The following is a 22,248-nucleotide window of genomic DNA, read 5'->3' as shown; positions in this document are numbered from 1 at the left end:
ATGAATACATTAGTTCTGTCAAGAAGGGGGAGCTTGAGGACCCAAATGCGGGAAGACAGGGCAAGGAGGCAGAGGTTCGATCAAAAAAGGGATTTTAATTTCTACAAAACAAAAGGCAAGATCTAAATTGCACGGAAAAACATAACATGGAGAAAACAACAAGACAAAACGGGCAGCATGACATGGGGGGAAAATCCAAGGCAAAAACTGACAGCATCACAGGGGGAAATACAACAATGACCTGACACAGACAGAGGGGAGACAGCAGACTAAATACACACACTAACGACACAACAAGACACACCTGGGGCAAGACACAAGTGGCTGAGGGCACTGATTGGATCACACGAGGAAGGGCAGGATCACACTTAAACAAGACCAAGGGAGACACACAAGGAAAACAGAACCCAAAACATGACAAGTTCTGGTTTCCTGGAATGTTTGTGGCGCTCGCTCACAGGCAAAAATATATATTTTTTAGGCCATCTCTTAAAATTAAAAGCAGATATTTGCCTCCTACAAGAAACCCACCTACAAAAATCTGAAGAAAATTACTTATTGATAAGAATTTTAGCCAAGCGTACGCTGCCCCTTATAACAGTAGACAAAGAGGAGTCTGTATACTCATACATAAGAATGTATTCTTTACTCTAAATAATACAATAATAGACCCAGAGGGCCGATACATTATTATTCAGGTGACTATATTTAATAAAATATATACATTTGGTAATTTATATGCCCCTAATAATGATGATCCGGCCTTTTTCCATGAATTTTTCTCTCAGCTGTTTGAATTAGCAGCGAACTCTACTATTATTATTGGAGGAGACTTTAACACAGTCTTAAATCCATTAATAGATCGTTCTAATAATACAACATGTATAAGGCGATTACAATCTACTAAAGTAATAGGGGAATATATGGATGATTTTGGCCTCGTCGACAGCTGGAGATTTAAAAACCCAAGTAAGAAGGAATTTACCTTATTTTCCGCTGTGCACCGGTCTTTTTCAATAATTGATTTTTTTCTTACAGATAACTCTATTGCTGATAAAACTGTTACAAAAATACATATCCTATTATTATTAGCGACCATGCACCAGTCTCCCTTTCCCTACAAGTTGATTATACCTTTAAACCACCCCCGACATGGCATTTTAACATCTCACTGCTAAACGACGCAGAGTTTGACAAAATTATAAGAAGATAGTGGGCAGACTTTTTGGAAATAAATGACTCTCCAGACTTATCTCCATCTCTTCTCTGGGAAGCTGGGAAAGCAGTAATTAGAGGTAAAATTATATCATATTCATCTTATAAAAAGAAACAGGATAAAAAATTTGAAAAAGACTTGGAATATAAAATTAAACAACTGACGGATGAGTACGCAATAAACCCAAATAACCAAATATGGACTGACTTACAAAATACAAAAAATACAGTTAGACGATATGCTATCTAAAAAGACAGAGTTTATAATACAACAATTGAGATACAACAACTTTGAATATAATAACAAATCAGGTACATTTCTTGCAAACCAACTTCAACGCAATCGGGAAAAATCTCTTATAACGGCTATTAAAGGGACAACTGGTGAATGCACACAATCACCAGAAGAAATTAATCAAATTTTTTACAACTATTATCGCAACCTATACTCAGAAACTAACAAGCCTAACCCTGAGCATATTGAGGCATTCCTCAGTAGCTTAAATATACCTCAGTTAACTACTGAATATAAAGATATGTTAGATGCGCCACTTACTATAAACGAGTTGTACAGTGCTCTAGATAGTATGCCTAATGGCAGAGCACCTAGCCCAGATAGTTATCCGGCTATATTTTTTAAGCACTTCTGGTTAATGCTTGCTCCACTATTCTTAAGAGTAGTAACAGAAATTAAAACGAATGGTTACATACGCCCACACATGAATACAACAGCAATTAAACTTTTATTAAAGCCAGAAAAAGACCCCACCCTTCCATCAAGTTACCGTCCGATTTCACTAATTAACACTGATATAAAAATTATCACTAAGGCTTTCACATCTAGACTAGAAACAGTAATCTCGACAATCATTCATAGCGACCAAACAGGCTTTATTAAAGATCGTCACCCTACTAAAAATATTAGGAGACTCTTTAACCTTATTAACATGTCACAGCGGCATGATAAAAAGGCAGTTATTATATCATTGGATGCATAAAAAGCTTTTGACAAAGTTAACTGGTCCTTCCTCTTTGCTGTTTTAAATCAATTTGGCTTTGGGAAGTCATTTATTCACTGGGTGTCAGTATTATATGATTCTCCTAAAGCTACAGTTACTACTAATGGGATTATATCTCAGAGTTTTACTCTTCAGAGAGGCACAAGACAGGGATGCCCACTGTCCCCTTTATTATTTGCAATATTTATTGAGCCACTTGCATTAGATATACGCCAGGAAAGAAGGATTCAAGGAATTCACTCTGGGGTAACAGAACACACAATTAATCTATATGCAGATTATATTTTACTTTATTTAGAAAAGCCTGCTATTTCGTTAGGGGAAGTATTTAACTTAATAACTAAATTCTCACATTTATCAGATTATTCTACTAACTGGACAAAATCAACACTACTACCTATTACAGAAAATTCATGGAACCCTGTAAGCCAGGACCCACACTACTCATTTCCTATAGGTTATTTAAAATACTTAAGCATAAAAATCTCACCTAAATTAACTGATTTTAATCATTTAAACTTTACTCCACTTCTGGATAGCATTCATAGTGACTTGGAGCGCTGGAATAATCTTCCTGTTTCTCTAATAGGACGACTAACTACCAAATGAAAGTTTTACCCAAAATAAACAATTTTTTCTCAATGATTCCATTTAAACCTACAGCTAACTGGTTCCAGTTGTTGGACTCAGCCATTACAAAATTTTACTGGAATAAAAAAAAAGCAAAGATGAGTCTATCTACTCTTCAGAAAAATAAATCCAAAGGAGGTCTCGAGGCACCAAATTTTATGCACTACTATATAGCTAACCAGCGACAATATATCATTCTATGGGCACAACCCAACAGAGACACTAACTGTTGGCTGGAACTAGAAAAGAAGGATTGTAATAACCTCAGACTTCTAGATTTACTCTTTATTACAACATCGATTAAGCGACATAATTGTTTTAAAAACCCAATGATTTCCGCCACCCTGACTGCCTGGTGGAAGGCACTAGAAATTACAAAAGCCCAAGTGGAGCCCTGCGGGCTTTCTCCCCTATGGCATAACCCCGACTTTCAACTTAACAATCATTCGTTTTATTTAAGTGTGTGGGAGCAGAAAGGAATTACACATCTCCACCATCTCTTCTCAGATAATATGTTTATATCATATACATCCTTGCTCCAAAAATACAAAATAAAAAAACGTTAATTTGTTACATTATCTACAAGTTAAAAGTATGATAAAGAAACAAATTCCAACACTTCGGGGTACGCTCCAACCGCCCGTTTTAGCTAAAGATATTACCAAGCTTTCTCTGACAACAACAAAAAAACTCTCAAAAATATACAAGTTACTTTCATAGACTGATAAAACATCTTTACCCATCTCGAAATGGGAAACAGACTTGTCTATAGCTCCGGAATCAGACTTTTGGATTCAAGTTTGTAAAAACGTTTTTAAAATGACAAAACACACAAATTTACAACTTAGCCAATATAAAATTATTCATAGAACATACATTACTCAATATATGATGAAGAAAATGGGACTCTCAGACTCCGACATTTGTCTCCAGTGTTTACAAAACACTACAGACACTTATTTTCATGGTTTATGGTTATGTACTCCGGTTATGTATTTCTGGACTGAAGTCTTAGAAAAACTTTCCGCTATCTTGGACTGTAGGATACCGTTATCTCCAAACTTGTGTTTGCTAGGTGACCTAACAACAACTGACTTACCACATAAACAATTTCAATCTACACTTGTAGCCCTTACTATCGCAAAAAAAAACTATTCTTGTTAACTGGAAAAATAAACAAACTCTGAATATCGACCAATGGTCTAATCTCCTCATAAATCACATTTTAATGGAAAAAATATCTGCCTCAAATAAAAACCAAATATCAAAATTTATAGAAACATTGTCTACGTATATAGAATATTTTAACCTAAATCTGGTTACTTAATTCTGCCTGTTAGCGAGAACCACCGCATCGCGATAACTTACATTGATGTTTCTGTATTTGGCAATTTGTAACTAATGGTTGTGTTTTTATAGTCAGGAACCCAGTTGCTGCCAACAGGATCGAGCAGATTCACCTCCAATGGGCACTAAGAGTTAATATTCGGATTCACTGCATGCCAGTGGGTTAATTCTATAGGTGCTGTCCCCCCCTGGCTGGGCGTGGGCGGGTCTGCCCCTCTGTTGGCTGCTGGGTGTCGGCTGCGTCTTGGCCGTTCCCTGGGTCTCTTGGGGGGTGCTGCGTTGCGGGGCTCTCCCTGGTGTCCGGAGCGGCGCCACTCAGGCGCGGTCCGTCGCTCTGGGCCCGGCGACGCGGTTCGGGGCCTATGGGCCGCCGGGGTGCCCCGTGGTTCCCTCTCCCCTCCCCCTTACTCCTCCCTGCTACCTATCCCTTCTCGCCTCTCCCCGCCCGTCCTCTGCCTCCCTGTCCCTTCTCCCTCATCACCCTTCCTCCTCTTCTCCCCCTCTCTCTGCGGCCCTGCCGCTGCCCCTTGCCCTTCTTGTCGTCTTCTGGTCGCTCCTCTTAACTCACTACACTAGTTTTGCACAATACACTTTTATAGACATATAGGGCACATAACACACTTTGGGGGGGGGGGGATGTGGAAACACCGTCTTCGCCCTACAACTCCCCTCATATTTTAATGCACCACACAACTGTGTGTGTGTGTGGGGGGGGGGGGGTCGGGGGGGGGGGGGTGCCATCGGTTGGGGCAGACCGCAGTATAGAGCAGTGCTGCGGTCCCCTGTCCTTGTCCCCGCCACGCCCCCCCCCCCCACCTATTTTTATTTTTTTAATGTACCACATACGCTCACTGACATGCCTGGGAGGCGGGTGGATCGGAGCGTGGGGATATCATTTCCCTCTGCTCCGGCTCACCTGCTCCCAATTTTTTCTGGGGGTTTGGGGGTTTGGGGGCCTGGGGGCGGCTGGGGCTGAGTTGGGGTGGATGGTGGGGGTGGATGGGGGGGGGGGTCGTGGGGGAGCGGGGGCTGTGGACCGGTGGGGTGCCTGGCGGGCCTGCATTGCCCCGTCCTGCTGCGTTGGGTTGGGGGCACGGGCCGTGTTGGGGTGGGGGGCGCTGGGTTTGCTCTCCGGCCGGTGGCCCCGGCGGGGCCCGGGGATCGTTCTTTGGTGCTGCCGCGGCCTGGGGGGCCCTAAGGTGTTGCGCTTGCTCTGTCCTGGCAGGGGTCGACGGCCCCCCTCTTTGGTGGAGATTTTCATGCATGCCAGATCCACCACACCAGCATCTATTGAAACTCATACACAATCTGCTTCTCCCTCAGGTCATTGAATTGTTGGAGGCTGGTGTCTGTGGATCTCACTCTGCTTCGTCTGTCCTTCCTTCCTTTCCTCAGTCTCTCCTTTGGTCTCTTGAGGTCTCCCTGATTTGTTGGAATTTAGATGTTTCTGGGGTTGGTGAAGGACTCTGGTTGGTGGCCCGGTGGGTGGTGTCTGGTCGGTGCTGGATTTCACTTTCCTTTCTTTTCTTTGGTCCTTCCTCGGGTCTCCTGGCGGCGGTGTTCGGTTTAGGTGAACGGTATGGGATTTTTTAATAGGTTTTTGGTGAACTAACGAATACACACACACACACACACACACACACACACACACACACACACACACACACACACACACACACACACACACACACACACACACACACACACACACGCACGCACGCACGCACGCACGCACGCACACACACACACACACACACACACACACACACACACGCACACACGCACGCACACACGCACATACACATACTCACCCACATACAAAATAATAATAAAAATAAAATAAAACATTTTTAAAAAAGGAGAGCAATGATGATGACATGTCAAATCGGGACAATTACCGAATGAACAATAAGAGATAATAAGAAAAAAAGAGGGCAGGTTGGCTGAGGTGGAGGAAGAGGACAGGTTTTAGAAGGAGGGCACTTTTGGCTGAGGCAGGTCACAGGAGGAGCAGGACAAGAACAGGTGGTGCAAGGAGCAGGAGGATTTCGGCTCTGGTCTGCAGATGAAGGAGAAAGCACATTAGAAGACATCGTCACTGTATACTTTTACATTGTTACGTTTTTGGGATGTATGCATTCAGTTTCATGCCAAAACATATAAATATAAAAGATGACACGTGTTTTTCACAAAGCAACGACATGCAAATGTTCTTGTTGGGCATGCACTTCTCTATTTGACCACGAGGTGGCGATGTGAGGCGCCTTTTTGTTTTGTTTTTGTTTAGTCTGCCTTTTTTTTCAGGGTTGCTTTTTGAGCATGCCTTAAGGCAGTGGTAGGGAACCCTGGTCCTCGAGAGCCGCTGTTCTGCCTGTTTTCCATGTCTCCCTCCATCAACACACCTGATTGATGAACAAGATCGTTATCAGGCTTCTACAGAGCTTGCTGAATAGCTGATCAGTTGAGTCAGCTGTGTTTGAGGAGAGAGACATGGAAAACAGGCAGGACAGCGGCTCTCGGCTCCCGTCATTCTGTTATGCAGTGTGTGTCAACATGAAAATCTTTAAAAATTTAAAATCGGATTCCCTTAAAAAAAAGGTTAAAGGCTGACGTTCTTATTTGAATGGAATCCAATCAGCCGGATTGGGAAGCAATCATTTGATGACATGCATGAAGGACAACTTCTCAACGGAAGCCTTTACGGGTCAACATTTCAAGCATTTTTTTATTTTTATTGTTGGGAGCCGCTTTCCTGCATTTCACGCTAATGCAATGCAGCCACGAACCAATAAGGTGAAGACTCACAGTTGGCACGCTTGCAGATGTACTTCAGCTTGTCGCTGTCGCAATAGTAGTTGTGCCAGCGGTCCTGGTTGTCACCTGCTATCACAGCGCAGTATTTGCCTTTCTTTTCAGGCTGAGCCGGGTACCAGTCCCTGCAACAGAACAACTTTTCACACAGTTATTTTACCATGCAGGCGAGGCGTGCCTTCAAAAGCCAGCTGGCGTATGTACACCACGAGTGTGCCAGTAATCAATATTAGCTAAAACATTTTGGAAACCTTATTCTGATATTGTAGAAAAGTGTAGCATTGACACCCAAGGAAGTAGTCATCATCATCTGTAGTTTCTATACATCTACTGAGTGTCACATGAGTAAGAGTTTTTTTTTGTGGTGGGGGGATGGGGAGGGTCATTGGAGTTACTTAAAATATCCTTTTGACTTGAAAGGTATTGTATAATAAAGAGGCAAAGGTGAATATGTTGCTAATGAATCCAAAAGCTCATGAATGATATTAATTGATAAAGATGAGAGCAGAGCAGAGGAAATATTTGCTGGAATTAGAGTTTTGTTACCCCTTTTTTTTTGGTTCTGTTTGTTACCGCTCCGTGAGCTGAAACCTTACCGTGGTGGAGGGGTTTGTGTGTCCCAATGATCCTAGGAGCTGTGTTGTCTGGGGCTTTATGCCCCTGGCAGGGTCACCCATGTAGGTCCTAGGTGAGGGACCAGACCAAGCACGGCTCACATGACTCCTTATGGCAAACAAAATCATTGGAAAAACGTTTCCCTTGCCCGGACGCAGGTCACCGAGGCCCCCCTCTGGAGCCAGGCCTGAAGGCAGGGCTCGAAGGCGAGCGTCTGGTGGCCGGGTCTATACCCATGGGGCTCGGCCGGGCACAGTCCGAAAAGGCAACGTGGGTCCCCCTTCCCATAGGCTCACCACCGTTGAGACGGGCCAAAGGAATCGGGTGGGCAATGAGCTGGGTGGCAGCCAAAAGCCCCCGACTACTGAAGCTAGCTCTGGGGACATGGAATGTCACCTCTCTGGCAGGAAGCAGCCCGAGCTGGTGTGCGAGGCAGAGAAGTTCCGACTAGTTATTGTCGGACTCGCCTCGACACACAGCTTGGGTTCTGGTACCAAACCTCTCTTGAGGGGCTGGACTCTGTTCCACTCTGGAGTTGCCTACGGTGAGAGGCGCAGAGCAGGTGTGGGCATACTTATTGCCCCGCACGGCTAGGCGCCTGTACGTTAGGGTTTACCCCAGTGGACGAGAGGGTAGCCTCCCTCCGCCTTGGACACTCGGGTGCAGAACTTCTCCCTTGTCCCGAGGGAGGCGAGGGACATTGAGTCCGAGTGGACCATGTTCCGCACCTCCATTGTTGAGGCGGCTGATCGGAGCTGTGGCCGTAAGGTGGTTGGTGCCTGTCGTGGCGGTAATCCTCGAACCCGAGTCCTATTGGGCCTTTTTGGCCTGTGGGACTCCGGAGGCAGCTGACGGGTACCGGCTGGCCAAGCGGAATGCAGCTTCGGCAGTCGCTAAGGCAAAAACTCGGACATGGGAGGAGTTCGGTGAGGCCATGGAAAACGACTTCCGGACGGCTTCGAAGAAATTCTGGTCCATCATTCCGCGTCTCAGGAGAGGAAAGCAGTGCGCCATTAACACTGTGTATAGTGGAGATGGGGTGCTGCTGACCTCGACTCTGGGCATCAAGAATCGGTGGGAAGAATACTTCAAATAACCTCCTCAATTCCACCAACGCGTCTTCCTTTGAGGTGGGCTTCCTTATCTCTGGGGTTGAAGTCACTGAGGTGGTTGAGCACAACATGTTCCTTCGTTTATGAGTTTAGAAAAACGGTCGTATATTCTAAGCAATGTTAGCAGCGTGCGTATATCCAAGCAAAGAAGCCAAACATTTGTGCTCATCTTGATGCGCGTGTGCGTGTCCTCGTTTTCCATTTGAAAATACGTCAAAGTGAACAGCAGGTCCAAATTTCCTCTCGCTTGCATTCTGGCTGACATCAGCCATTGCAAGCACGCCGTCCTGCTGCATCGGCCTTAAGGCGGATACGAGAAGGTCATGAAGAGTGCAAACGGACAGACGCAAGTCTTTATGCTCCTTCTATTTTCTGCAGGAGTGAGGTTATAGTTCACCAAAAGCAAGGATCAGCAACAGTAAGCGTTCCTGACTTTCAAGCCATTTGAGAGCAAAAATGTGTAGATGCCGCCAAACATTTTTCAGATTGTGATGAAGGAAACAGTGCACTGTAAAAAGTCTGACTGGGCTGAATTCATATTTACAAAATAAAATCTAGTAACCTGTGATGAGAATCTTCTGTTTCAATTTAATTATAACTGTTTAGATTTAGTCATAACTGTTTTAACTTACTCAGCAAAGATTGATAAGTGTAATAATGTGACCAAACGTTTGAAGATTCTTCCTGCCTCTTATCTCACGTAATCAACCAGCTGTTGAATGATGTTTGTCTTAGCTAAGGGCTGGGGGCTGTTTCCTGCCGAGGGGCGCGGCTGAGGATTTGGAGGAAGAGTAAGGGGAGGGGCTTTTTGGAATGCTGGGAGTATAATGGCGACTGCGAGTGGGAGGAGCCACAGACACATGGGGAATTAATGGCGTTTGGTCACATGTGCTCTGTTCAGAAATTTCTGAATAAAATAAAACCTTCGAAGGAACTGTTCACCGATCTCAAGTCTGATTTCAGGAACACGCGGAAAACTTAAAGGATTGTTTTCCAACACCTGTACATGAAAAAAATGACACTATCTAGTTTGGTATAATAATATGTTGGTGTAATATAATTTAAATAATCAGTCAGTTTTATTTTACTCATTTTTGTCTGAATACAATAAGATACACATCAATAAGTAGAATTTAATTATATTTTATCAGTAATGTCAGCAATGTTGGAAAATTAGTAAATGCGCTCGATGGTATGTTTATTTTTTGTTTCAATCACTAAAAACTTCCGTTTCCGGCCGAAGCCCTTCATGGTCAAAGTCGTTCGTGTGGATATGACGTCTGTCCGCCTACAGTTTTGTAAATAATGTGTACTTTTAATTTGTTGCTGAAGTAGCCGTTGAGAATTTAGGCTTGTTAGCTTGCACGGTGAATTTGCCACGGTAGACGTATTTCCAATCGGCGAACCACTAATAAATAATATATACTTTGTGGGAATTACACACCTATGACAATGTAGACCGCGTGGCCTAATGGATAAGGCGTCTGACTTCGGATCAGAAGATTGAGGGTTCGAGTCCCTTCGTGGTCGTTATTTTTTCTTGTTCATTGAAAACTACTGAAACTTTTCAAACGCCCCAAAAGCCTTCACGGCTTTTTTTCACGACATCCACCGATTAAAGTTGAATTCATGTGCGTGTGGTGGTGCGTACATAAATTACATTTTACAACTATACCAATCGAAGCAGAGTGGCGCAGCGGAAGCGTGCTGGGCCCATAACCCAGAGGTCGATGGATCGAAACCATCCTCTGCTATGTTTTTGACATTGGGTTTCTTTCGAAAAAAGATTTTATAACGCTAGCATTCGTCGCTACTAATAGTATTAACGCTTCCACGCACACCCACTTGTACATGTATTATGCTGTATATGGGATGAATGAATTTTTTGCCGAATTTGACGCAGCACTCTGCGTATGACCCACACACTTCTGCGTATGACCCACACAGTTATGCTGTTGCAGTATAGTAGTAATTCATTACATTAATAAAGTCATATTTGCTATGCTAGATTATGCTCCAGTTTGTAAATGTTATGCTAATGCAGTGTTAACAAGCTGATAAACAAATGGTGGTAGCTGATATCAGTGACAAGTAATGCATTTCTATATTCCAGTACAGTAATTATGCACATTTTGATTCCTTGGCACTTTTTTTTTTTTTTTATCCGTGGTTAAACAGTTTGTTTAAACTGTCAACGAATGTGAATGTTGAAGCAGTATGCATATACATTTTTCAAAACTTTTATTAAAAAGAAAATAGAATAAATACAGTGAAATTACAAAGCTGGTTGGAACATCAATCAAAGCCCAGTCGCCTGCTCTCTTTGGTAGCAGCACGGATTTTCTTCTGTCGGAGTCTCTCCATGTTTCTCTTGTCCAGCCTGAAAAACATTTTTCCCATCTAAGAGCCTTAAAGGACCTATGCATAAAAGAAAGATAACCAGTCCACAGCCTTTCCCCAAACAGTGGCTGGCCTTTACAAAGCAATTGAAAGGTGGAATTCCTACATAAGGTAAATGCACACACATAGCAGAAGTAAGTGCTGTTTGTTATACAAGAATATGACAGAAACCGCAAGGCAACACAAAATATTTGTATTTATGTTATCACAATACATACAGTGAGTAGAAATTAAAAGTTTACAGTCTACAACACAGCCCTGTTCAAATGCAAGGTTGTAGCAATATAAAGTGAGAAGGCATTGATAAAAATGTATAACTGTGATCTACATAGTCAAAACAAATGCAAAAGATTCCCCCAAAAAATATTTAATATACATCCTACCTAGTTATTCATTTGTATCAGTGTATAAAAACACACCAGCCAATATATGAAGAACCATGATGTAAAATTGTTACCTAGACTTCCTGAGGGCGATATCTTCTGGCGTGGCCTCGTGTGGCTTCTCGCTAGCTTCAATAATAATGGCTGAGATCTTCTGTATGCAGTCACTGAAGTTCCTGTGCTGGCTCCTGCTCAGCTCTGACGTCACCATCAACTCACCAGCCTTGTTGATACGATTTTTGTTCTGCATCGCAAAATTGTTGTACTCAATTGTTTTAATTACCATTAAATTAGAAATGCAGAGCAACAACACAGGTAATACTTATGTTTTTAAGATTACTACCTTTTGCATGATTTTCTGTCTCACGTCTTCTGGGATCCAGTCTGCAGTTAACACATGAAATCTGATCTCTGTTTTCGTGTTGACTGTGGGTTGAAAATGGCATTGTCAACGTGGAACACAAAGAAATCCAGCGTTCTCAGTTTGACTGTTTGAAAACCTTTATTGACATGCTGACCACCAGGACCACTGCTTCTACTATAAGACACTGTCAGACGATCTAAAGAAAAGAAAGTGTTATTAAAAAGTAGGCATCAGTAAATTAGTAGGACAATATAACGGTTTTGTAATTTAGTTGGCAAATATTTACCTACTGGAACATGGACGTGTTGGGCATCCTAAAAAAAAAAAGGTAAAAAATAATATCAGTCGTTTGAATCGGCGTCATGAAACGTTACAATTATATGTGAGTCATACAAGTCATGCGTAGTCAAAACAAAAATAATAAATATAAAATAAGAACGATGCCTTCATTTTTTTCAGAGAACATTCACGACAATGCAGCACACTATTTGACTAACCTGCTCCGTATCTGGCCCTCGGTTTGCATAACCAGCGTTCGGCTGCAGGCAGTTTTTTAGTTCACTAGTCTGGACAAACCTAGGTTTTGCTGACTGCGGAGTTACGATTGAACGAACTCGGACATTACTGTAAAGGGAAATACAGAGTCGAGCCATATGTCCCAGTGCCGCCATGATGCCTTGACGTCACTGGAAATGACGAACCACGGCGTGAACAGACAACCTACCCCTTTCCACATTTCTCTAGTGATAAAAAGAGCATTTAAAGGTGAATATGTTTTTGACAGAATTCAATAACAACAACCTCCATATATTATGTAAAATGCAAAAACCAAGGTTCCACCGAGATTTGAACTCGGATCGCTGGATTCAGAGTCCAGAGTGCTAACCATTACACCATGGAACCGATAATGGATGAATGGGCAAATTTCTACAAATATATGAACAAGACGGGCCTGCTACCTCATATTTCACACAATGGGGATTAAAAGTAGAAGAGTGTAAACAAAAAAAAACAATAAAGGCAATATAGGCTATAGGAATATGCGCGATATATATTAATTATACGTTGCCAGAAAAAAAGTAGAAGCGGAACTAACAAACAACGCTTTGTTGCGCAGGGTTGCTACATGCGGATGGAAATGAAAACAAGTCTGTTTTACAATTAGTTAACAATCATTTTTCGCAACAAATACTGTGGCCGTGCGACAAAATAATATTTTTGTAACACGTCAAAACTACGAGTCGTGTGATCGATTCAAGTCGTTATCTTGAAATAGGTTTATTTTTAGTATTTGTAGCTAACATTGGAAGATAAGAAGCTCGTCACGTAACATCAGCAATCCCACTGACCTCCTTTAAAGCACCGTAATAACATTATTTAATGTCAGCTTAGCACGCGGTTACTAGTATTTGACCTTCGTCGAAACGAATAGCGAGACACTTTGGCTATCACCACGATGGTAAACAATCAAGACACTCTGTTATCTGTTGTAGTGTAAAATGGCGTGTCGAGACAGGAATCTGAAGCTAGTGTTGCAACGTAGGAAAAGTACAATGTGGCAACACTGATTTGCTTTCAGGAAGTGGAGTCATGAATGGCTCCAAGCGCGCGTTAAAGATATGTTGTAGCAATCTAACACTTCCAGTCAACATTTCTTCGTTTTAAACCCAAAATGCCTGGATTGGTGGTTTTTGGTCGGCGGTGGGGAATCGCCAGTGATGATCTAGTTTTCCCTGGAGCATTCGAATTATTCATCCGCGCACTTTGGTATGTATGTGTCTACATTAGATGTCAAATAAACACTTTTATTGCATAGTCCTTAACTGTAACTCTACTACAGTATTTTGATTCGTGAATGCAGTTAGCACGTTGGTTTCTCTTTGCTTACGCCCCACTTTATGTATTTTCATTTAGGTGGATTGGCACCATCATCCTGTACTCTTATCACAAGGGTCATTTCGATTGTAACGGGAACGGTGTTCTTCACATCTACCTGATTGGACTCATGGTGGTGCTGGCACTTATCATCCTGTCATTATGTGCCATTGTATATGTTAGTGCTCAAGGTAATCCTCATACCATAAAACAATAACTTCCATCTGCTGTAATAGTAGACCTTTTTAGTTAATGTGGTTTCCCAGAGTACTAAAAAACGTGCAAGTTATGTTACATTGCTCTTAGACGTGAATAGGAATTTCATTTATTTGTCTATATGCCCTGTAGCTCCACTAGGGTAGGCTCCAGCCCACCCGAGATTCACAGATTCAAAGGTTAGAGAGCATAGGTGTTCAGAGTAATGGTAGTTCCGTTCTGTCTTTCTTAATAGTAGTACTGTATTACAACATGCAAATTAAGCCATTAGTTTACTTAAACATTGCCACTGTTTAGTTGCATGAATGTTGATAATGTTTTTGCCTTCAGGTACCATAACAAACCCTGGGTCGCGACGCTCCATGCCTACACTGGTGTACCTGCGAGCTCTTCTTTACCTTCCCGAGCTCGTGTGGGCCTGTCTGGGGGCCGTGTGGGTGTCTGATGATGGCAAAGGTTGTGACCCGGCAACCGTGGGTGCTGTCATCGCAGCAGTGGTTGCTAGGTTGGATATGAATCTTTCTACATTAGTGTGCTTCATCCTATTGTGTTTTAAGAATTATTTTGATACAGCATTTCTCCTCTTCTAGTTGGATCATCCTGCTCTTCACTGCTCTCGGCGTTATATTCGTCTTTGACCCACTGGGCAACCCTCGGCCTTCAGCTGCTGCCATGGAGCCCCTGGGAGTGCGACACTTAGAGAGCAGCGGGGGAACTCAGTTCCTTTCCACCGCACGCTCACTCGCTGTCAAGGTGTGGGAGAGTAGGCTACGACTTTTGTGTTGTTGCCTGCCGCAAGACGAAAGCAACAGAGCGGCATTCTCCAGCATCTCTCAGCTCGTCAGCGGATTCTTCTCTGTAAGACATCTCCTAGCAATACCCCCTAAAAGGCCTGCTGCTCACTTACTGCTGTGCTTACTAATTTTCATACAAATATTTTCTGGGATTATTTTAAATCATTAGCATAGCTTAGTGACTACGGTGCAGTGTAAGAATGTCATCGCAAAACGCAAGAAGGCACACTCGGACCTAGAACTTTTTTTCATACAAATATTTACTGCAATTATGAGTTGGTTATAGACTATGTCATGGGTCACCAACATGGTGCCTGCAGGCACCACCAGGTAGCCCCCAAGGACCACATGAGTAGCCCACAGACCTGTTCTAAAAATAACCTACCAGTGATTGGACATTGTGATTTTCTAGGAATGTTTACCAATGATAATTTGACAATTGTAAATACTGGCAGAGATTTATAGAAATATTAATATTTATCTGTTTCCTCATTATTGTGAGGAATCATTAACATGATCAGTGTCTTCAAATAACTTAATATTATTATTAATAATTACATATAACGATATTATTATAAGTCATTTGAGAAAATTTGTTATTTCAGAAGTGTGTATCAAATTGGTAACCCTTCGCATTAATCAGTTCCCAAGATGTAGCTCTCACTTTCAACAAGATTGGTGACCCCGGACTAGGGTGCGTACTGACTTGCACGCAAATTTAAGGAATATGATGTAAACTAAGGAGCCATTTATTGGTGTAATAGCAGCACAGTATATTATGACTATTTCATTATGACAAGGCTTATCTCAAAACAGAAACCTGTTTTTGCTAGCATAGCCTCCGTTTTTCTTACTAATGTCTTTACATTTTTGACAATAATTAACTAAATAAATATTGATTCTTAAAAATAAAAATAATCATGACTCGCAGTAGCAAATCTGGCAAAGCAAGGTACAGGAATTGTAATATGCAAAATACATACATGTATAAAGCCAAGCCTGTCAGTCATGATCTTACACACTTTGGCTAAAAATAAAAAATCTAGAGATTACAAAATAAGACACAGTACAGCAGAGCAAATACCAGCTAATGAGAATGAAATAAAACTCTGTTTACTACTACTATTATGGCTTCTACTATTTCTTTTCCGACTACAAGTGGCACTACACTGCAAGGGGTCTTGAGTTTACAACAGAGTTCCATTCTTACATTTCCAAAGTAACCCACGTTTTTACATGTGTCACCATAGTCAATCACTTAACAGTACTTAAGATATAATAATAATTTTAGGGGAAAACTGCAAGCTGCTCATAACCTTTAAATGTTGTATTTTTTTACCCTCCCTGTATTGAAATGTGTGTTGCAGGACACAGACTTGGTTACCAGTGACATTGCTGCCGGTTTGGCTTTGCTGCATCAGGAACAGGACAAGATGGAGAGAAGCAGAGATCCAGATGTCACTATTGATCACAGTCCATCCTCTCCCATTGTAAGTACTGCACCCCATTCCTTCCCCAATCAGATTGTATCCAGATAACTGCTTAAAGGACATTGTTCAGTTACACTTATGTTAAACAAGTACATTTTTCAATGTTAATTTCAATTTGAAGGAAGAAGATCTGGAGTCAGAGTTGGAGAAAGCCGTCCACCGCATGCACTTTGCTGCTGCGGCCTACGGCTGGCCTTTGTACATTTACTCCAACCTTCTCACCGGACCCTGCAAACTTAGCGGAGACTGGTAGGATTTATATTTCAATCAAAAGAGTCTACGAGATTTATTATTTGGTATTTAAAAATATATTTGGGTGTCAGCTGTAGAAGTCGTGCTGCCGAGTACGACATTGTGGGGGGAGACCACCTCGGCTGTCATTTTTCTTCCATCTTGCAAAGCACCGGATTGCATTACAGAGACTTCATTCATGTCAGCTTCCACAATCAGGTATATCACACATTTAAAGATGGCGTAAACAATTGTTAATGTACTTCAGTCACTGAAATTCTTCTGTTGATTTGATGTCATCTAAACAAACATTGTGTTGTAGATTTATGAGATCCCCTTCTTTGTGGCTCTGGATCATAAGCGGGAGTCTATTCTTGTGGCTGTCAGAGGAACACTGTCATTTAAGGTGGGTTGTCCCATTTGACTGCAGTTGGCAATCTTTGGTGGATGATATAAACAATATTTGTCTATGTTTTGGTTTCAAATATGTCGCGCATCTTTTAAGTGGAAGTAAACATGCATTTTTCGAAATAGACAAGTCTTGATGGCAAAGCTGCGTTAGTAAATGCCTAAAATATACTTAAAGCTGCAATATAGAACTTTAAAAAAATATATCTTTACAGTAGCCTTTTTATTTGACAATTTATGACTGAAATGTCTTCTAATTAGTAGATTAACATCTTAGCTATTCACAATGGGTACTCCTGCAAGCCTCTGGCCAATAGTTTTCAGACTGGAATCAGGTTAGAATTTCCCACGCCCTGTCTGCGGATGTGATTCCGGTTCCTAAAGATTCTATTTCATAAAGAAAAGTTTAAATTAAGGAGCTTAACAACATATATATATTTTTTTAATGAAATAATTTTAACAAATATGTTTTTTTTAATTTAATTAACTTTTTCATCATGCTTTGTACTTTTGTTCTCCTTTTGAATAAATGACCTTTTACTGCATAAATAGTGCTCACAGAAACTGAAATGTCAATTATACATAAATAGAAATAGGAAGTGAAAGTGTGCGTATGTATCCATGCACTGTACATGACTGAATGGAGTTGGTACAAGACTGACCCACAATTGAACGGGAGAATATGACTCAATGTGTGTTTCCTTGTGTCTCCTAAAGGATGTCCTAACAGACCTTTCTGCTGAATGTGAGAACTTGCCTATTGATGGCGTGACTGGAGCCTGCTACGCTCACAAGGCACGTTTCCAATACAAAGTTTCATTTTGTTCTTCGTTATTTTTGTTTCACTTTTTTTTTCTTGCAGGGCATCATCCAGGCTGCATCTTACATTTACAGGAAGCTGGTCAACGATGGAATCCTGAACCAAGCGTTCTCCATTGCACCAGTAAGTGGAGTGCTGTCAAAAAGTATTTGCCCCCTCCCAGATTACTTACAACCCAAGTAAATACACAATTCAGTTTCTAAATGAACATTTTATTTATCAGGAGTACAAACTGGTCATTACTGGTCACAGTCTGGGCGCTGGTGCAGCTGCAGTGCTTGCCATCTTATTGCGCAACTCCTTCCCCACCCTGAAGTGCTACGCCTTTTCTCCACCGGGGGGACTCCTGAGGTAAGAAAGGCTCGTCAGATTCCTTGGTCATGAGCTGAATGGTAGAAGTATGAAGGAGCATTAGGGTCACCATGAAAAGAACAACAAATATCTCTCATTTGTTTTCAAATTCAAAGCATCCATGTAGGTGCACTACATGTATACTTGCAATTAATGGCTGTTGGTCCTTAATATGTTAAAAAAACAATTATGTTAAAAACACAAGGGATTTTTCACGAGTAGTTTGAAATACTCCAGTACTCAGATTGACAGAAGAGAAACTTGAGTTGTTTGCTCAGGAGAAATATTAATATCATTGTTTTTGTCCAACCCAGTTCCCAGTTATTAAAAAATATATATACTGCGTTTGAACCACAAACATAAAGCAATGCCTGATTTTTATTAAGTTAATTTTCAGTAAAATTTCATATATTATCACTTTGTCAGTTTCACATTATTACAGTGACAATGGTGGGGTTTTTGTTTTTTAATGGAAGGTTGTCAACAATTGTGTCTTATGTGTATATACAATTAAATTAATTAATTAAACACTGTACAGGTAAATAATACTGAGAGCCAAGTATGTTTATTTTATTTTTTACAATTGTTCTTAAGCGTTAAACTAAAACACATTGAAATAGAAATAGAATGGGGATTTCTGGTCAGGGGAACTAATAAATGTTATTTTGCATTCATTTCATGTACAGCAAAGCCTTAGCTGATTACTCCAAGGACTTTGTGGTCTCTGTTGTACTGGGGAAAGACCTAGTTTCACGGTAAGTAGTTTACCACCACAAGTACTTTGATGAAGTTAGTCCAGGTTTGTAAAAAATTGACTTATTACATAGATTGAATACATTTTCAATGTACTTTACCATTATTTGGATGGACTGTGTATTGTAGGAGGTAAAATAGGCTTGTGTGTTGTAATTTTCCCTAAATGAATGCGCTGTGGTGTACTGTTATAGACTAATGTGTAATGCAGACTATATTTAGCACTGCCCTGCTATTACATGCAGAGAGACAAAGACAACTCACAAGCTAACCTTTTCTGCGCCTTACACTTTGTCTCTCATGTTATTACTGTATTTTGAAATCATGCTTTCTTTTTTTCCATTTAGATTGAGCCTTCCCAATATGGAGGATCTGAAACGAAAAATCCTCAAGATCGTCTCAAATTGCAATAAACCCAAAGTAAGAACCCCTTCAAGCATATATATATATATATATATATATATATATATATATATATATATATATAAATGCATTGCTTATTATAGTTGTGCCTCAATGTCAGCTGTCTGCGCGCGCGTGTGTGTGTTGCAGTACCGCATCCTTTTGCAGGGATGCTGGTACGAACTGTTTGGTGGAGACCCAGATGACTTTCCCTCTGAAATGGAGAACAGGAGGGAAGAGGAGCTTAGTCAGCCACTGCTGGGAGAAGAATCACTTTTGATCCGCAACTCGTCGTCCTATCAAAGCTTGGCGTCGGACGACTCACCTGTTCATACTGTGCCACACATGCCTCTCTTCCTGCCTGGACGTGTTCTACATATTATAGAAGATGGGCCTACCCGCAGGTTTGTCCCCTAATCATCAAGGCAATACAGCAACATTTGCATACATGTAGTTTTTTTTCTTCAAGAGGCAGACACAATCTACATTGGCATTTCCTAATTAAAATGCTGTGAAGAGTTATGCAATTTTGTATAGTAGCATAGTCGTTCTAAGTGTTCATCAAACTTAAGACAGATTTGTTAATTCTCTAAAACTATTTCATATTATTACTATACTGTAACATGTACAAGTTGAACATTAACACTTTGCTCAATTATAGGAAAGTAAAATGTTTGTACTAAAACAATGATTTGACAAAAAATTGTTGCACATAAAAGTTATTTAAGAAATATACGTTAATAAAAGTTTAAAAAACAGTTCTTAAAGATTAAATGCAAATGTATTTTCTAAAAAGCAAAATACAACTGAACAGTATAGGTGATACTTATTTTCCTTACCAGCAGAGGGAGCCCACATACCACAAGTGGTACTAGTACTTTGTGAACACTAATATACACGATTGCCTTTGCAATTTGAAATCAGAATTTGTAAAAAATAATAATAATAATAATAAAAAATGTGCCTGTCAAAGTGAGAAAAATTGCAATTTAGTAAAGTTTTTCAGGTAAAATGAAAATGACACACAGACCCATTTAGCAAGAAACACGATGTAGACACACTTTTTTATGGTGAGTGGCGACATCACCAAAGGCCATATGACCACAGAATTGGAAATTATTACTATTTATTCTTTATTTTATTTTATTTTATTTTTAAATTGGGGGGGGGCATTTGTGTACTAGCTGCTCAGTAGAATATAGCTAAAGTGGCGGTACCTTGACATAAATAATATGAAAGAACACAATGTATAACAAAAAATGTGATACATACATGAATGCTAAAGACACACCCTCTGGATATAAATCTCACTTCTGTACATATGTCACCATGCAATAGCAATAAGTACACAATATTTTTTAGTATTATTATTATTTATGCCGGTGTTACATTTTTTTTTGTCTGTTTGCGTGTATTACTGGTCGAGCAGATCCTTGGTTCACATCTGAGTTCTGTTCCTATGTTGTAGACCTAACCCCAATTATCTGCAAGTATACTTACTATACTTCCTATAGGTACATACAGACTTATCACTAACCTACTCTAGATAGAAAAGAGTAAAATCGCAATTACAATATATATTTGTATGAAGACCACTTCTAGGCCATGCATATGTGCCAATCGTAATTTCAAAATGTTATATGACTGTATGTTCCGAAACCGAAAACCTTGTGTCTATGATTCAAACACGACTCAAATATAATCATGTTTACATGTTTATCCTGCAATTGATTTTTATTTTGCATGTATTTAATTGTTAAGCAACATCAGAAAATGTATTTTCCTTTTCTCCCAGATCTTGTATATCCCAGGTCCGATACCGTGCCGAGTGGTCAAATGAAATGGCATTCAGGAGTATTTTGATCAGCCCTCGAATGCTCGTGGATCACATGCCGGATAATGTGCTCCGAGCTCTCAAGAGCTTGACCAGCGACAAGCCCTACTCGCTCTGCCCGTCATCCTCAAACCACAACCAGCACAACGTTGTCTGAATGTACTACACAACAGGCCTGTCTTGACTACGGAACACAATTCCACTTAATTTGTAAATAAGACGTTTGGCTTTCTCCACGTACATTCTATGTCCTATAATCCTGTTCCTATGCCTATTTTCTGTTGCACTTTTCCCAACAGGCCTGTTTAAACTCCATTGTAAATTGCTGTTTTAAGAAAGGCACATTGGATTTCTGTTTTTGTTTGCACTTTTATTCATTTTATGGTAATGCTTCAATTCTACAATTGGCATGATCTCTGAATGTGGTTTGTGTACAATATTTGACACGTTTGTATTGTATACTATTTATCCTGTTGTAATTTATGTTTGTGTGTATGGTGTATTTCTGCTGGACAATAACGCTCAAAGTGATCACTTGTCTTCCTTGTTGGTTGGAATGATCAAGGATGACAGTATAATAAGGAGTAACTTTTGTCTGATAGTGTAAATGTGTCTTTGTACAGTAATTGTGGTTAGTGTTTATCTGTTTTGAGACGCCAGGGTGAACAGTGCCTATGCTTTACGGGAAAAAGTCTGTTAAATTGTTTTGACAGAAAAAGGCAACCATGTTCTGAGTGTTGCTCAGAATTTCTCCAGTTAATGTTCAGTCGTATGTTAGTGCAAATTCAGGAGGAGAAAGACTATCCAAAAAATCTGCTAAATTACATGCCATGGATTTTTTTCCTCCCAAAAACGCAGTACATAATTAAGGTTTGAATCATCAGATGCATTTACTTTCCAAATATATTGCATTGAATTACATGATGCAAATAAAAGCTTTTGTGGAATGTACTGACATCCTTTGACTGCCTGCCATTAATTAATGTTGTCTTAAATCACATTGGGAACAAAATGATTTGAAATACTACTAGTAATAATGAATACATGTGAAAGTTTCGGAAGGAAGAAACAAGTGAAGCCTATGAGTCAATGGGGTGGAGGCATAAATCATCCAGAAATGTTTACACAATGTTTGAGGATTAGCTGCACTTCAAGTTCTGACTCCATCCTCCCATCCC

At 40.6% G+C, this 22,248-nt stretch overlaps 2 protein-coding genes and 2 non-coding genes across 4 annotated transcripts; 2 read left to right on the top strand and 2 right to left on the bottom strand.

The window, feature by feature from the left end:
• The first annotated feature begins 10,206 nt into the window (after window positions 1-10,206).
• trnar-ucg (transfer RNA arginine (anticodon UCG)) lies at window positions 10,207-10,279 on the top strand. Its single transcript has one exon. It is a non-coding gene; the product is annotated as a tRNA-Arg (tRNA).
• Window positions 10,280-10,975: 696 nt separating this feature from the next.
• On the bottom strand, window positions 10,976-12,748 carry mrpl58 (mitochondrial ribosomal protein L58). The gene is made up of 6 exons (XM_086063755.1): window positions 12,394-12,748; window positions 12,183-12,210; window positions 12,033-12,092; window positions 11,876-11,958; window positions 11,607-11,776; window positions 10,976-11,129 (listed from the first exon to the last, which is right to left on the bottom strand). The coding sequence occupies exons 1-6, from the start codon at window positions 12,565-12,567 to the stop codon at window positions 11,045-11,047; spliced, it is 600 nt and encodes a 199-aa protein (XP_085919881.1). The 5' UTR covers window positions 12,568-12,748; the 3' UTR covers window positions 10,976-11,044.
• trnaq-cug (transfer RNA glutamine (anticodon CUG)) lies at window positions 12,728-12,799 on the bottom strand. The gene has a single exon. It is a non-coding gene; the product is annotated as a tRNA-Gln (tRNA).
• Window positions 12,800-13,002: 203 nt separating this feature from the next.
• On the top strand, window positions 13,003-22,027 carry daglb (diacylglycerol lipase, beta). The gene is made up of 15 exons (XM_086063754.1): window positions 13,003-13,663; window positions 13,811-13,962; window positions 14,318-14,492; window positions 14,578-14,845; window positions 16,149-16,271; window positions 16,393-16,520; window positions 16,595-16,721; window positions 16,825-16,908; window positions 17,628-17,705; window positions 17,773-17,853; window positions 17,954-18,081; window positions 18,768-18,836; window positions 19,182-19,254; window positions 19,387-19,640; window positions 21,032-22,027. The coding sequence occupies exons 1-15, from the start codon at window positions 13,569-13,571 to the stop codon at window positions 21,225-21,227; spliced, it is 2,031 nt and encodes a 676-aa protein (XP_085919880.1). The 5' UTR covers window positions 13,003-13,568; the 3' UTR covers window positions 21,228-22,027.
• The last annotated feature ends 221 nt before the right edge of the window (window positions 22,028-22,248 follow it).

This window comes from Leptonotus elevatus, chromosome 20 (genome assembly GCF_054856555.1).
Source record: "Leptonotus elevatus isolate MCC_2025b chromosome 20, RoL_Lele_1.0, whole genome shotgun sequence".
Lineage (NCBI taxonomy): Eukaryota > Metazoa > Chordata > Actinopteri > Syngnathiformes > Syngnathidae > Leptonotus > Leptonotus elevatus.
The sequence above is the reverse complement of the archived record's forward strand: the minus strand, read 5'-3'. Positions and strand labels throughout refer to the sequence as shown.